Source organism: Argopecten irradians, chromosome 4 (genome assembly GCF_041381155.1).
Source record: "Argopecten irradians isolate NY chromosome 4, Ai_NY, whole genome shotgun sequence".
Taxonomy (NCBI): domain Eukaryota; kingdom Metazoa; phylum Mollusca; class Bivalvia; order Pectinida; family Pectinidae; genus Argopecten; species Argopecten irradians.
The window spans coordinates 36919720-36937057 of NC_091137.1; the positions used below are offsets into that span (position 1 = coordinate 36919720).

The window sequence follows — 17338 nt, forward strand, 5'->3', positions numbered from 1 at the left end:
CTGCGATATGAACAGAGAATGAACAATTTTTTTTCAGTAAGAAAAGTTCAAATGTTTATTCACATGTCATAACAGCTGACGTCACTCACATGTTACTACATTTACACCACATCTATATTTTCACCTAGTGTCAATAAATGCAACTAAACTCATAACTTCAGTGAATGACAAAAGGTTTACTATTGCATATAAGACGACAATTCCAAATAATCCCTTGCTATACATGTATATGTAATATAATATCTGTTCCATAGGAAGTTCGAATTACTTTAAAAGAACATGATTATGAAGTATCAATGTTTTTTTTTTTAGTAGAATCTACCATAAGAGATGATAAAACTGAATTCTGCAATCAACTGTTTTCTTTGATAATTACTAAAGGAGAAAGCGTTTGAGCTCAGGCTTTAGGTAATACAGGGATATCTATATAAATAGGTATGGATTGTTTGATAAACTGATTAAATTTGTGAGAATTTTTTCAAATTTTTGTGTCCCAAAAACAAAGGCATATTCATGCATTAGCAATCTATGTAACAATACATAACAATCCATATCCCCTAAATAACACTTCATAACAAATAGACTCGATCAACTTATTTTGGTTGAAGCACTTTGGTAATATTTCCATAAATAGAGGTTACACAACGAGTGGCTGTTGGATATGAAATTTATTCCACACGAGTGAGTTATTTTCTAAAAGTTACAAAAGACACGAGCTTCAGCGAGTGTCTTTTGTAACTTTTAAAAAATAACTTATGAGTGTGGAATAAATTCCATATCCAACAACCACGAGTCGTGTGACCTGTTTCTACCACAATTATATCCGCTTTTAGCCGATAAAAATACGACGAGGATAAGTACGCTATCCAAGAGCAATTTTGGCGTCAAGCGGCGATCACGGCATAGCATGACGTCACTCGATTATTGATGACGTTGACAAATGATGACACGACACTCAGAAAGACGTAGTTCGGTCAAAGTTCACCGTGTCAGCCAATCAGAATGCGTACCGAAATAAATTGTTAATCAACAGCTGCATCGTTTATTTGATACCCTGAGAGTTGAATAACACTGACTATTGTGGTAGAAATCATAGTTATCTGCCAAAATATTATCTGGATCCATCATTCAAATATTGTTAAATCAAACGGTGAAATTATGTTGAGTTGAGACACTTCGAATCTGGCCGAAGTGTTGGGACGTCTGCATCTAAAGTATCTGTATAACAAAACAGTAATATAAGTACAAATATAGAAATAAAGAATGCAAATCAAAAACTCGCCAGTTAAAAACAGAACTACACTATAAATCACAATTTATGTCAAACATTATAACTAAGATTGCACCTATTTATCACATTGGAAAAATCTTCAATTTATGAACAAAACTTTCTTAAATAAACGAAAAAAATCAGGATGTTCTATCCAAAATCATTCATACCTCTTAATGATTACGCGAAAAGAATGGCTATTATTATATAGGCTTTTAGTTTTAATGTAAAAAGTACATACATGCCCTTGTGAGCTGTCGATTTTCACACATTTTTTGGGAAAATGAATTTTGTCATTGCTGTAAAATGATTCATTGTATGTACATTAGGCTTTTTACATTTAGTATTCTGCCAAAAATATCAGGATCTGTGTGTGTGTAGTTCACAAAATTTATCATGAAAATAAGTTATAAGACATGTAAAACACTTAAAAAATCATTTGAATTACAATATTGTCAATATAATATCCTGATTAATAATTCAATTCATAATCATAGAAGGGAAAGAACATATATTGATCCCATTTTATAATTATGTACATTATCATATAATGTAAGTTTTATGTACATCCACAAACCCATTTCATTTAAGTAAAATGTACAAATGATTAGAAACCTCTGCCTAAGACTTCCAGCAAATACATGTACACTGTATGAACATTACTTATAGTCGGGGCAATCACTTATTTTTACACACACAAAAAACCCAAAACATTCAATAGACAAAACAATACACATATATAACAAATATAGAAGAAAAGTTACTTCAACATAATCATCATTATCAGAATGTACCAATCGCTAATTTATATCAAAACAATAATATCAATCAAAACATTTACAAAATGGCATCTTTGGGTGTGTGTCATAAATTATATTATGATCCAGATTAGCACTAATCATTTAAAAATCATTGTAAGTTATCATTATTTATCAATCTTTTTCAATCAAATGATCAAATCACCGTTTTTTATTTTCGATTTTTGTGAAGAAATAAAAAGTTATGTAAGATCATAGATCCAGTGGTTGCTTTGGGAGACAAAAAAATAAATAAATTTTGAACTACCTTACGATTTCAATAGGTATATAACCCTAACATATGTTTATGTAACCTGTAAATGTTGATACCACCTAGGTATACCTTGATAAGATGTGTTCCGTCTTTGCATAATGCAGAATAACCTCCCTTGCAAATACTGTAAATATCGATTGTGACGTCATTATTTTCTGAGCGATATTAACGCCGTTTTCTCCGAAAACTATGATGTTACGCTCGCAAAAAAAATGACGTCACCCCAAGGACAGATAACTCTGTAATATACAAATACAGACTAGAGGCGTGTATGACCACATCAATAATATAAACACACAATAACCAAAACCACCCAACTATCTATAGCATACTTTAAACCAGCTCATTTCTGCGCGCAGATAAATTTAATGGGCGAAAAACAATCCCAGTCAAACTGTACAGGAACAGTAGGACCATATAAGTTTAAACCGTGAATTGAAATCGTTAGGCTTAATTTTTTATTCCAAACATAAGCTGGTCGACGGTTACTCTGGCAAACCTTAAAGTAGTGGTTCAAACACAGAACCAATAATATAACATATAGAAATCTGATATCTACCTTAATAATATAAATATGAAACTACTCAATAATGTAACATGTATAATATATATATAATGAAGAATAAATGATAAATAAGTTATCTGCTGCCTTGGGCATGTGCTCCGTCATGTTATCCACAAACAAAATTCTATGTCTTCTAATATAATGATGTTATTTTCTATACCTCCCTACTCCCCCCCTTACTTCACCTACAATCTATTTGAATATTCCATGCACAATCAATACGTTAGTTTTACTCTCTTGTCTCTTTATGTGACTATTTTTGCACATGTTATACTTCAAATCATTTTCAATGAAAGAAAGTGTTTTAAGATGTCATCCCTTATATATTATAGTCAAACATTCATCGAGGAAGTTTACTCAGTTACAGTTCAGCGTACAAATCTTACTAAAATCAACAGAAAACATTTTAATATGTAACCATAAAAAAATTTCACCAAATAACCTATTTACAGTTTTTCATGCACATCAAATATTTGCTATTGGATCCATTTTCACACACATGAAGACTTCGTCCATGATTGGTCAATATGAGGTGAAAGGTAAGGCACAGTCCAGATTTGTAATGCATAAATGAAGGGTTAGACCCAAAGTGCTTGCCAATTCTGCCTTTACTTATATTAAACAAAAATCCCTGCCCATACGGGTAGGTTTCTGTTGTGGTGTCATTAATTTGTTGGCAAAAATTATGCTGTTTTCTCCAAAATCATGACGTTACACTCGTGAACACATCAGACGTAACAATTACCTGTCCACAAGCACAGCTAACCATAATGTGTGAACATTGGATACGCCAGATTGAATATCTATTGGTAGTGGTTTTAACAAAATCAACAGTAACATCACAAAACTTATATTTCTGACTAGTTCTCATTGTCAAACATGAATAAAATCTCGACTGTATTTTCTTAGAATTCTGCCAAGAATCAACAAGTCAGAAAATCATGCTCATCAATGACATTGGAATTGAGAGATTGAAGTTGAACATAACTTTTTCATAAAAGATATATAACGATGCAGCAGTGAAAAGTAACATGATGAAATGAATTTGCACCAAATACAAGATTTTAAAATTCACATGTTCAAATCTTTTATGACAATTTTCTTACATAACAATCATACTGGAATGTGAAAGTGAAATATTTACATTATTGTTTTATATGATCATGAAGTCCACATGCCACGTCAGATATTATGATAGTTAAAAACAACTTTATTGTATAATGCACCGTCTTAAAAATGATAATGCTATTGGCAAAAATATTACCGGTAATTAAAAATCACTTGATTATTTGTAGAAAAAACAGCAGCAATTTGGGAAAATGTGAGTTACATAATCAATATCATAACTAGAAAGATTTACTTAACAAATATGGATTTCTGAAAATTATGAAAAAGGATGTAAGATTGGAAATCAAGAACTTAAATGATCTCTTATATTGTGTAAAAGAAATGATTTCATGAGACTTTGCAACATATTTTCAAATAATCCTTGCAACGCTTAAGGTGTATTGTATTCAAATTGTTAATTTATTGTACACTAAATTCTGCTCAAGTCAAAAGAAATAATAATACCTACAAAGTATAAGCTATCTAATTCATTTTTTCTGTGCTATTTTTACTGTAATATTAGATGATGAATTGTCTCTTTATATCTTTTATATTGAGATTCACTTTTAAATGCCAAAATCAGGGAATTATAACTTAAAATGATAATAGTTGTCAACATGATTTGTTTAGGTTTGGTATGAGCTTAATCATGAAAAACTTAAGTTAAATTGCACTATATGTTTCACAAAATAAATAATACAAAAATATTTATTGGTATCTGGCAAAAAAATAACTTTTTAAACTGAAAAAAATGACAGTTTAAGTGTAGTAGACAATGTAATATATGTTGGGCATAGACGGGATTAGTAAGTATCGGGATCCGCAGCTACAATGTAGAAATTTCAATGTAGGTTTAGATTCACTATATATTTCTTCGACTTTTTCCCTTCAAGTGTATCCTCCATTCATTGAAAATTTGAGATCATTATTCTCAGTCCTCCAATCTGAGACACGTAGACACATCAGCTATTAATGTCCAATAATTAGTTACGTCACACGGAATCAAGGAAAGAATGACTCGGATGTGTTGTGTCGCGGCAGTGTTGACTTGTGGACATGGATGAGCTGTGTGTTGAGGACCTCACAGTCTATCTGCATCATACCAATGTTCCCAGCAGGGGGCTGCATGGTTTCTATAAAAGAGAAAAATAAACAGATGAAAATTCTTCTATTTACTTCAATATGTTACAAAATTGATGTCTATTATAAGCTGTATAAAACAATGAAATCAAATCTGAAAACTGTATTCGACCCAGTAACCGCCCCTTCAGCTATCCATTTTTAGCTGCCCTATGTACTTATTGGGCTGAAGACGGTACATTTTGTTTCTGTACGTTACCTTCCCCAAAGAAATCCCACATATGGTAAGTAAGTAAATATGCCGGTCAAGCATGTAAAAAACATTAATAATTCATGTCTACCTCTATGTGTTGGCTTCTGGGCCCAGTTGTTCAAAAGATGGTTTATAGGCTAATTACAGTTTAACAACAATTTTCAAATCAAGATATACATATTTTCTTGTAAAACAAACCTGATAAAAATTTACAGAATTTTGAAGTATTATAATGTAGATATTTGCCCATTTTAAAGAAGACATACATTGTAATCAAAGGTTTTGCAGCAAATGAGAAAAGAAAATTTTGCTAATCAAGTGATGAAGGTAATCTCTAGACATCTTTTGAACGACCGGGCACAACACAACAGCCAAACCTCTAAATAAGGCGGTAATGCTACTATTTGGCTGGATCCTTACCATTGAGGGAAGTAGCTGGCATTACAAGGGACATCCTGGGTCTCATTGTCTTGTTGTGGGCAACAGCAGGGATGAGGAAATAATCCTAAAACAAAAGGTAAGTCTGGATAGAATACATAATTATTGTACTAATAGGGGATAAATCAGTTTGTTTTCTTATTTTCCCCCCAGAAGCAGCATTAGAAATATATATAAGTAAAAAATAACCATGTCCATGTGATGGTTTCCATATACATATAGTACTATGACGTCATGTTTTACAAATAAAAGAATTCAAACCCCTGAAGACCGGCATGAGCCGAGAAAGCGCTAGGGCTGAAAAAACTGTTTTATAGTTGTGAGTTTCTTTTATGTGTATATATATATATATATAGACAAATTTTTTTTAATTGTACATCCACAATATCCTTGTCATCACCATTATAAAACTAAACTAGGGGTTGATTAGATATAATTAACATCTTTTATCCAAGACCACTGCCAGAGCTAGTGTCAATACAACATGGTAATACACAAAATAGCATTGATCACTCTACTGAAATACAACATAATGATAGTCAATATACCGTGTTGAATGAGAGAACGTAGAATGTGTCATTGCGTCGTGGAAGAGACTGCCAGAAGTTTCTCACAGTATCTCCCTGGAATAACTGCAGCTGGTTCTCTTGAGCCCTGTTTGAAATGAAATATATAAAATACAATATATTTTGTTACATTTTTATTTTCTGTGCAAATTAATTTGAAGCTTTATTTGTGCAATAATATTGTGGAAGGTCTAAATTTGGTCCAATGTAGCACCCCTTCAATTTGCCTTTGCACTTACTAGGTCGAATATAGCAATACTACAGCAGGTTATCTGTCAAGTCAGCGAGCTTTTAGGTATACCTGTAATGTTGTTGTCAAGTCAGCTACCTACATAGGTATACCTGTAATGTCGTTGTCATATTAGCTAGCTATATAGGTATACCTGTAATGTTGTTGTGAAGTCAGCTAGCTATATAGGTATATCTGTAATGTTGTTGTCAAGTCAGCGAGCTATATAGGTATACCTGTAATGTCGTTGTCAAGTCAGCTAGCTTTATAGGTATACCTGTAATGTTGTTGTCAAGTCAGCGAGCTTTTAGGTTTACCTGTAATGTTGTTGTCAAGTCAGCTAGCTATATAGGTATACCTGTAATGTTGTTGTCAAGTCAGCTAGCTATATAGGTATACCTGTAATGTTGTTGTCAAGTCAGCTAGCTATATAGGTATACCTGTAATGTTGTTGTCAAGTCAGCTAGCTATATAGGTATACCTGTAATGTTGTTGTCAAGTCAGCTAGCTATATAGGTATACCTGTAATGTTGTTGTCAAGTCAGCTAGCTATACAGGTATACCTGTAATGTTGTTGTCAAGTCAGCTAGCTATATAGGTATACCTGTAATGTTGTTGTCAAGTCAGCGAGCTATATAGGTATACCTGTAATGTTGTTGTCAAGTCAGCTAGCTATATAGGTATACCTGTAATGTTGTTGTCAAGTCAGCTAGCTATACAGGTATACCTGTAATGTTGTTGTCAAGTCAGCTAGCTATATAGGTATACCTGTAATGTTGTTCCCTCATGTGTCGGAGCTCTCTAAGCGAGTGTGATGAGGTTATGGGACGACTCTCTCTGTTAGCTGGCTTTCTTGGTTTTTTCTTCTTCTGCTGTTCATGTCGCTTCATCCAGCCTGACAACTGATCTGCCAGTCTACAATAGTAACAGCGGTTTATATGACTACTGGTCAACTATATAGATAAAATTGTAGCTCTAGAGGAGACATCATTATATACGAACAGACTTTTTTTTTAATAAATTACTAAAATAATTTCCTTGACTTTGATTGTTCCAAATCAGTAGTGATATTTTCTCTTTTTATTGCAGATTTTTTTGTAAATTATTTTTGCAGTAGTATGAATATTCGGTAAGTTCAACGTTTCAGAGAATGAAAGCACAGGTATGTGCAACCAATGTAGTAATGAGGAGGATAATTGATAGATGTTAATAGGATAATGTCTAGCTGTATTGAATCAATATAGCTCTTTTACAATGACGACTCCCACAGGTATATAAATGTAAACTTTACACTTATGTTTTAATGTTGATTTTCATGTTTTATCACAGAAACAGTGCTATTGCGGTAATGTTATATAAGTGCTACTGCCGTAATGTTATACATTGTATTAACTTCTTGTATTTCAGAAAAAAAATATTTATATAAACAGTGCCATGCCTTAATCGGCCTGATTTAGCCTGTTGAACTAATCATATAATTATGTAGACCATGTGAATCCTTACCGTATTGACTCTGTTTTGTTGAAGTATGAGGGACATGTATATAACTGATACAGTGTCTTATTGTTTATTTCCTCAGCATGTTCAGGATTTTCTTCTATGAATTTTTTTAGTCTGCTAAATGGATAATCAGGCATAAAACTTCCAACAGAAAATGTGTCTTTTTCTTCAGTTACAGCCATGAGCTGTCTGCCCTTATGAGCAAACAGGTCTGGACTAGGATTGGAATTCAGGTTCGTAGTCCGAGACGTTAACAACAGATTACTGAAATGAAGAATACAACTTCATTTATTGCACAGTTCAAATATGAACAGTGGAAGATTTTTTTAAATGAATCCTCAGGACATTAACAGAATGTGTATTTATTTCCAAACATATTCATTATGAACAATCAATATATTATTAGTTCTGGATAATCAACTTCAAACAAAAACCAAATTCAATAAGCTGACATATATATTGATGAAATGTATACTAACTGGGAACTACATCAAGATACATATGCCTTTGATGTTGGTTATGATTATACATTTGAATACGCCGACTTGCATAATAATGTCTTGGTATTCTAAACTTCTTTTTACCTGAATGTGCCAAAATTGAATGTGAAAAATACAAATACGGCCATGAGGCAGATCTTCTTAGCAGGTGATGCCATTCCACCGCCTCTATTCTTCAACTCCTCATTCTGGTGGACAAACAACATGATAAAATCAAAAGCTTGTTAAATTATCATTTATCGTGTTTGATCAGATTTTTTAATGTGATTCTGAAATCTACCAATAATAAAGGATGGATGTCAAGTAAATGAAAATGTGTGAAGAAAGCACAACAGGTAAAGAAAATTGAATTGTGTCAAATTAAAGAGTAACTGAAACAACAATCTTACCAGCTAAGCTCTATCATGAGTTTTTTTTAATAATAAAATATATATCCCCTAATACACAAATGTAGTGATTGGCTTACCAAATTTTTATCAGAATCTGAAGCCATTATTCTCATGCACCACTTTAGTAATTTATGAGACATTCGAGTTTATCTCCCAAACTGACCAAACTTATTTAAGCTAATCAGATACATTTTATAAGAATCTAAAGCCATTTTGAATCTCGAGACGTTCTAAATGATCTCTCCCTACCTCTGATTGCATCATACACAGTCGCCGTCTCAACTCCTCGTTCTCCTGTTGAAGTTTTTGATTTAGTTGATTATATTGACTCAGCTGTTCCTCCAAGGTCTGAAGATACTGTAAACAACATCAAACATCTTAATATTTCATATCAATTTCATATGACAAATTTTTACTCGTTTAACTGTTTATTTATTCATAAAATAGGGATTAATATTAAAGTACTCAAATTAAAGCATTATATTTTTAACAAGTGGGATTAACTGGCATGAAAACACTGACAAACTTTACTAACCTCCTTTTTACGTTTTCTTGACAAACTTGCAGATTCTCTATTTTTAATCATTCTTTGTTGTCTTTTCACATTTTTCATCTGGAAATGAAGAAGTATGATCAATTTCAAACATCATCTGTTCCAACAGATAATTCAGTGTTTTATCTTCATATCAATTTTTGCTTTAAATGAATCAATCCAAAAACCATCTACCAGGTATATATAGCTTAAAAGCAAGGGTTATGAATAATATTCATAGATAGCACACAGATTTTAGGTCCTCCATCAATTCACGTTACTCAGACTGAATTCTCAAATGATATATTGCAGTTATCTGCTCTTACTGGTAGGTATTAATTGATACGACATTGTGAACTTGTGCAACATCATAATATTTCAGAGAAATGACGCAACTTTCCACCACAACATTAGGGACGTCACTATCAATACTTACTCACAAGGGTAGATAATTGTAATGTGCAAAGACAGAATAACTATATATATACATGTATATCTTGTATATCTTTCATTACAGACCACTACTGCTAACCGTACCTCATGATCAACTTGCACTATAGGACTGGCAGCCATCTTGATTTGCTGCGGTGTGATAACTGTTGTGGTAACTTTGGGAATTTCTACTTTAGTTTTCTGATTTGTGGCTGGAGGCTGGAATTTCAGGACGCCCTGTGACGTCAGCCTCTTAAACTCTTCAGGTGTCAGTACTAATGGTTTCCCTGGCTCTGCATTAAAGAAAAAAAATTAAGTTCTTAATGGAGTCCTAGTGCTGTTAATTTAATATGAGATTTTATTAGAGGTTTCAATTTTTGCTAGTGAAGGAGCCATTTTGTTTTGTTGAACTCTGATGCGACATACATCATTGTTTATATCATGGGTGAAGTCACCGGGTATATAAATAAATATTTTATAAAACAGAAATTTCTGTATGTTATAAATGACTCCTACTCCATAAATAAAGCGGGTGGATAGGATGTAATGGGACAATGTGTCCTTAATTTTTTATGGCAAGGGCATAAAAACATTAATTGTACACTTGCCATTTAAATCTCATGAATCCATATATATATACACAAGCATGGACTACATGCTTTTCTGAGTAGAAGGTATGGTAGATATAAACTTAAAGCTGGTCAGGGTCAAAATATATCATGTATATCAAATATATATTTGTATGTTATATCACTTTGCATTACTACATTACATAGTTATCTTATCACCAGTAATGTACCTGATTTTGGAAGAGCTGGTTTCTGTACAGTGGTAGTAGGTTTCTCTGAAGAGAGGGGTTTGGGCTGTATCTTGACTTTAGAATTGAGAATGGAGTTGATGTTGATGGATGTATCAAACCCCGTGAGTACGGTACTACAGGTTTTTGTTGGAGCATTGATGACGACTTGTGACCCAAAATCTGAGGGGTCACCGATATATGTATATGATGACTGAGGACTGGTCTGACCCGTCACGATTATGGACTGTTGGGATGACGGACAACCTTCTATCTTCAGGTCCTGGTCCAATGTGAATATCTTATGTGACTGCAAACAAAAGCATAAACATGGTGAGATGAAAACTATGTTTATATACATTGTGACAGGAATGTCTTCATCAAGTAACAGTTTGATAATTCTAACATCATTTTAATCATTGATTTTTGTAAAACTGTGTAAAGTTGCCCAATGACTTATAACCTTTTTCAGATTGTAATCAGCAGTTTACAGCTTCAAAATACTAAAATATTTTAAATCGGAAAAATTGCAAGTCCTTGCCCCAAGATCATGAAACAATCTGAACTACAAAACTGTCTAAGACTTAGCCACAACTGTCTTAAGTACAGAACGGTCTCTGACTTAGCCAATCAAAGCTGACGTTTTAGTCTAAGCTGAGGTCTAAGATTAAAATATTGTTTTCTGATCCTAGAGCTGGGACTACTTTTCACAAAAGTGACACAGTTTTACCAGTCTAGACTTATAAAGCTTTGAAGTATTGTACAACAGGATGTTAAGACCTACCTGTGAGGTGGTTCCTTCTGATCCTTCAGAGGACAGAGAGGAGGCGGGAGACAGGGGCTCCTGTTTTATCAGTAAGTCTGGTGAGGGTTGATTTTCATATTGCACTGTCACACCTGTAAAACACGGAATTCTGAGCATGAGGATCATAATTGTATTGTTTTCACTATTCATTACAAATTTAACTATGGAATTCCTTTCATGCTTTGATAATTTTTGAAATCTTGTTTGTTATCCAATGCTTTTATATATTTTTCCAAATTTGTTTGCATATTTTTACTTAAATTTTTCTTCTTTTATAACTTTTTCAAATTTTACTGTGTGCAATAAATTCATATTCAATTTTTGTCAAATTACACCTAAAGATAGCCTACATTAAAAGTGATAAATATTCTGATAAAAAATCCCACTTCTATATTTAAATATACTCACCACTAATCCCACTTCTATATTTAGACATACTCACCACTAATCCCACTGTCGGAGCTGTCACTGAACTCCTGCTGTAAATCGTCATGGAATGTGTTACCAGGATCAGCAAATGCTGTAAATGTGTCGTTATTTAGGGAATCCAGAGTAAGCTGTAAACAAACAAGCAGTTATAGAAAATTGAACTGTAGTAAAATCAATCCCCATAGACCATATATTAACTGAATCAACTATAGAGTACTGGTAGGTCGATCATACACATGAATGTGAAGTGTTATGTAATAGATTATTTCTTGCATACCGGTAAGTTTTCACTGATGAATTAATCAGTTGGATAATTGAGTGATACATTGACGCTGTGTTCTGGATGTATTGTTTTATCTAATTATAAAGTAGTTCCGTTATCTCTCAATGCACATATACTGTTATAGTACTACAAAGAATCACTCAATGGTGGACACATATTTTTTTTTATCATTTTGATATACCATCCTTTAGGTGAGTGACATATATCAAATTATTTAATGATTTCGATAAATTTCTCATTACATAGCTACGAGTGTATATTAAGATTCTATTTATCACATAACTATATATTTGAATGTAAACATTTCAAAGTAAAACTTTTAATATTTTTTTTCTATATATGAAACAGGAGAAATCCTGCTCGGATGTGACATTCCGTCAATCATATTATGATGTCATACCGGTATGTTGATTATGGCGTCATAACTGCCTGTGATTCATAATAGTGTTATTAGCGTGTCTTACTATATTTATAACATGGCCATATATGATATGGCTGGACAGGCCAGTTATGTGACTGATAAAATCCTGTTGAGCATTTTGATAGTGATCTATATAAAACTTACTGTAGGGAAGTCATCAGGGAAATCTCGTACTAAGTCCTCTGGGCTCAGTGCCGTGTCCATCCCCAGTATCTCTGACAGGTCCATGTCAGCTTCTGTAATATCAATCAGAGCATTGTAAGAACAGTGTATCCTAAAGCAATGGGTGAGACAGACGGATGTGGATATATACAAACAGTAGGGTGAGACAGACGGATGTGGATATATACAAACATGTACAGTAGGCTTTTACCTGAAGTAAAAGAAACATCCTTAACAAAATTTGGTACATGTACCAAAAATATTCCCATTATGTAGTTCTGGGTACCATAAACAAATTACATTTACCTAAAATTGAACATATTTTATATATAACCTCTCCATATTTTCCTCTTTTTCTGCAAAATTATACATTTAAACATTGATTGTCATATTTTTGACATTTGTTGGTGTAACACACATTGGGTGTTCTAACATATCTATAATGGTGTGTTTGCACCTATTGGGACACTAAAAAGGGGTCTTAATAAGCTTAAGCAAAAGGTCTTTATTGATACAGAGGTGATTGCTAATTAAGGCAAATTTCATTGTATATCTATGCAGCACTAGCTAATTTCTGAATAAAAATAAAAGTGCCTTGTATTTTTTTGTTAATTGACAATCAGTTTCAAAGATATTGTTGCAAATTATACTAAATCAGTATATAATTTATAAACCAATGGCCCCTATATACTGTAAATACCGGTATGTACATGTTATTTAAACAGCTTCTACATGAGTACCTTTAGACTACACTAGCATCAGTATCATGATCAATAAAGTTCCAAGTGACACTGTCACACATGCCCAATAGACTACAGTTACACAAAGTGAAACTTGCATTACGGCTGCATCAATAATGAATAGCAGCTTTTAATATTCTAACCTACATATAATAATAGGCTGTCGTTCAATATACATTAGTATGTATACCGCATATATGTACAACATTTCTTGAATTAAGATACATTCTGATTCATATGTAGTGTTGTATAATCGGCTAAAAATGATAATCGATCATCGGTTGGAAATGGAAGACTCATCCGATAATCGCACAAAATGATCGGTTCAATTTTCTATTCAAATTGCCTATAATCTATATATTAAAAGCTTGTTTTGCCCTCTCTGTTATGAGCAGTGGATAGAATGTTGAAAACAAAAATTTCTGGCCTGTTTTTGACTGTATTTGGTGAAAATTATTGACATGGAGAGGAATGTTAGGGAGTTTTCAGTGTATTTTAGGTTTTTAATAGAAAAATATTTGATTCCCAATGAGTTTAATTTTTTCCCCGATGATCGATTATGACATTTTCAATCGATCATCGGATCGGTTGAGGGTCATCTAGCCAATTAATCGATTATTGCTGATCATCAATACAACACTATTCATATGTATTCATATATATATGGCTTTTATATATACTATAGGGAATCAATTTAATTGGTACAAATTGCTTGTAAATGTACATGCATATCCTGGGTTTTGAAATTATAAATAGCATTGCTGTATTGTGTCCTGTTACACATGTGCTACTAACCGGAAATTATTTATTTGCATACAATAGAATTTGTTAAGCAGCATATATATGTACAAGTATCACTACTTCCCTGTTTACATTCAGGTCTGAACAGGTACATACTGGTATATATATTCAGAAGCTTTAAAGGTAGATGGAAACTAGTGTCAATAATTATTAGATAGTCGAGTTCAAGTGTTGGTACAGCTTATCATGCATGTTTTATAGCGAATGAAAATCAATAATCTTGATAAAATTTACATTTTACACTTTAAACCTCTGGTTTATAATAATCGATAATCTTGATAGAAATTTTACAGTTTGCACCATAAAACTCTAGTGTATATATACCCATATCAAAATGTTTTATATTGTTGAAAACATGACTTAAAATCAATAACATAAGGAAAAAACCCATGTTCTATCAAATAATTCACGTTTCAAATAGTTCTGTATTGGCAAGTCTTCGATCTTTTTTATTGTAATTTGATAATACAAAATACAAGGTACAGCAGATATCATAAATTACCAACTGAAACATTATTATTAACAAAAATTGTCTTTGACATATACATTAACTATTAATTATATGAATCTATTATTACATATTGCAATTGGCAGATGTTGTTTACAAGCTAAAGATTGTAAATGATTATTGTAATTAAGTTAATGCATAATATATGACTTTATAAACATTAAAAACACATCAGTGCTAAGAATTGAAATATTTTGATTTGATATATAGATGTTTACGAAGCTAGCTAGCTTAATTGAAGACCATATCTGACATCTTTATGCCTAGAGCAATCTAATTTATCTGTCATGATCATAATACAAACATACAAGCACAGATCATGATCACCAAAGCATATGGCCAGCAGTTTCTAGTTGGCCAGGCCAGTTAACATATGTATATATGTCTTTTGTTTATATAGGCTTATAGCCTTTAGGGGCTATCGCATTCTTCACTCATAACAAAATTTGGTCAGATGATTAGATTTAACATCTTTTTAACAGTTATTGTCATAAGCATGGTTAAAATTGTCAATTCATTGTTATATATACTTTTGTATTTCATCAGACACATTTACAATTTCACATCCTTTACTCATAAAAGATCCAAAAAAGCAGACATTGTCAATTTTTACTGTTGTCTTTTAAGTCTTTCATCAGACAGCTATATATAGCTAGTGCATTAGTATATATGACCACATGTACCACAGGGTACACTTTTTGAGCCATGAAAACATTTTAACACTATTGCATCTTTAGAGGATATGGTAATGAATAATAATCCCATTACCAAAAGAAATGCTATATGGCAAAATGACTGTAAAATTAGTTCAATATCTGACATTTCACATTTCTCACAAATAGGTACAATATTACTATGAGTTTTGATCGGTTAAACTTGATATTTGATCAGTCATCATACAGAAAGTTATAATTAATAAGATATTGATCTTAAATTCAGGAGGTGCATTAAAATCATATGTCATTGTGAAATAAAGTAGGCCTATGGTTATTTCTATTTATTTTAGTGGTCAATTTGATCACAGGAGTTTGACGTTCTGTCAATAATATATAGTATACATATATATAAAAAATACCCCTATATACTATTATATAACTGTTTATATAGTATATAGGGGTATTTTTAGATATGTATACTATATATTATTGACAGAACGTCAAACTCCTTTGATTTGATAAATAAAAATTTTAATATAATTAATTTTAACATACTAGATATCTAACGATTAATTCAATTTCAATTACATTAAACCATATGGGATAAAAGACCTTTACAAATGAAAATGAATATTAAATTTTCATTTATAATTAAATGCAATCAACCAGTATATGATATACAATTTTTATATATGTAATTGTTAACTTACTTATATATATCTTTTTTAACAATTGCAATCAGTATGGGGACTTTGGAACTTCACAAAAAATAACTTAATCTTAATAGATATAAGAAACTTCATCAGCTAACGCTATAATTATGAAGTAATATAAAATATAAGTAAATTTGCCTTTCAAACGTTTTTAATAATTATAGTTAATTGTTTTGATTAATACCTCTAAGCTTACATTTGAGCATTATCAGATGTTTTCCATATCATAACAAAGAAGAACACCTGGGAGATACACATGATTCCTGTCGAGTGCCCTAGCCTAAGGAATATTTCTCAATCAAACCCAATTTTTCTCTGGTACGAAAAATTTTGGCACTACAGACTAGGCCATAGAAGCCTGCTCTGTCAAATGAATGATAGAGACCATATTTAAACTTTGACACCAATCACAAGCCAGAACAACCTGCTCCTTTTAGCAAATTAAAAAATATAATTTTTAAATCTAAAATAAAATTACAATGACAAAATAAAAAGCAAGTTCGAAATGTATATGGTCGATATACATAATCTAATAATGATCAACAATCTATGGAAACTGTCAGATCATCAAGTATGTAATAGCGTCGTCTGGCTGAAGGGGGTTAGGTTCAGGAGGGGAGTGGATTAGGGGGAGGGGATTGGGGGGGGGGGGCTACAGCAAGGGCCGACTTAATCGCATCATTATGATATATCCATTTAATTTGTCAATCAAGTACAACAATGTTTCACATGTACGATGATTGCATGTAACAAAGAAATCGTAGTTCAATAACATTGGATCAATTAAAAACAAACAATCGAGAAAAATCGATAAACAACATCATGACCGGTCTTGTATTTCATAACAGTAGATCTAGAACTTACCCAAGTCTTCACTTGAAAGCAGATTATTCGAGTAGAACCTTCGGTCCACTTCTGAGACCATATCCATGGTCATGTTTTTATAAAACAATTGTAAATACGTCGGTTCACATAAATTTTCTGGTTTCTCCCGAGTCTGACATCTTCCTTTTCGCGTGTAGGTTATTTTATTTTCCCAGAATGCTTCACGTTCAAACTAAACCGGAACTAGTTGGACATTTTTGATAAAAG

The 17338-nt window shown here is 32.3% G+C and overlaps 1 protein-coding gene across 1 annotated transcript; it reads right to left on the bottom strand.

Annotated features, from left to right (window-relative positions):
• Window positions 1–483: 483 nt before the first annotated feature.
• On the bottom strand, window positions 484–17281 carry LOC138321529 (cyclic AMP-dependent transcription factor ATF-6 beta-like). Its single transcript, XM_069265277.1, has 14 exons — window positions 17111–17281; window positions 12811–12902; window positions 11976–12090; window positions 11513–11625; window positions 10732–11038; window positions 10038–10225; window positions 9504–9581; window positions 9218–9325; window positions 8664–8767; window positions 8083–8343; window positions 7348–7494; window positions 6333–6438; window positions 5767–5851; window positions 484–5146 (listed from the first exon to the last, which is right to left on the bottom strand). The coding sequence occupies exons 1-14, from the start codon at window positions 17181–17183 to the stop codon at window positions 5016–5018; spliced, it is 1908 nt and encodes a 635-aa protein (XP_069121378.1). The 5' UTR covers window positions 17184–17281; the 3' UTR covers window positions 484–5015.
• Window positions 17282–17338: the final 57 nt, after the last annotated feature.

Excerpts from the sequence above, each read along its gene's own strand:
- LOC138321529 (XM_069265277.1), bottom strand. The coding sequence starts at position 17,183 with ATGACCATGGATATGGTCTCAGAAGTGGACCGAAGGTTCTACTCGAAT. Across the intron at positions 12,903-17,110 it reads GCTTTCAAGTGAAGACTTGG|AAGCTGACATGGACCTGTCA; the intron begins GTAAGTTCTAGA and ends TTGATATTACAG. Across the intron at positions 8,344-8,663 it reads TTCAATTTTGGCACATTCAG|TAATCTGTTGTTAACGTCTC; the intron begins GTAAAAAGAAGT and ends TCTTCATTTCAG.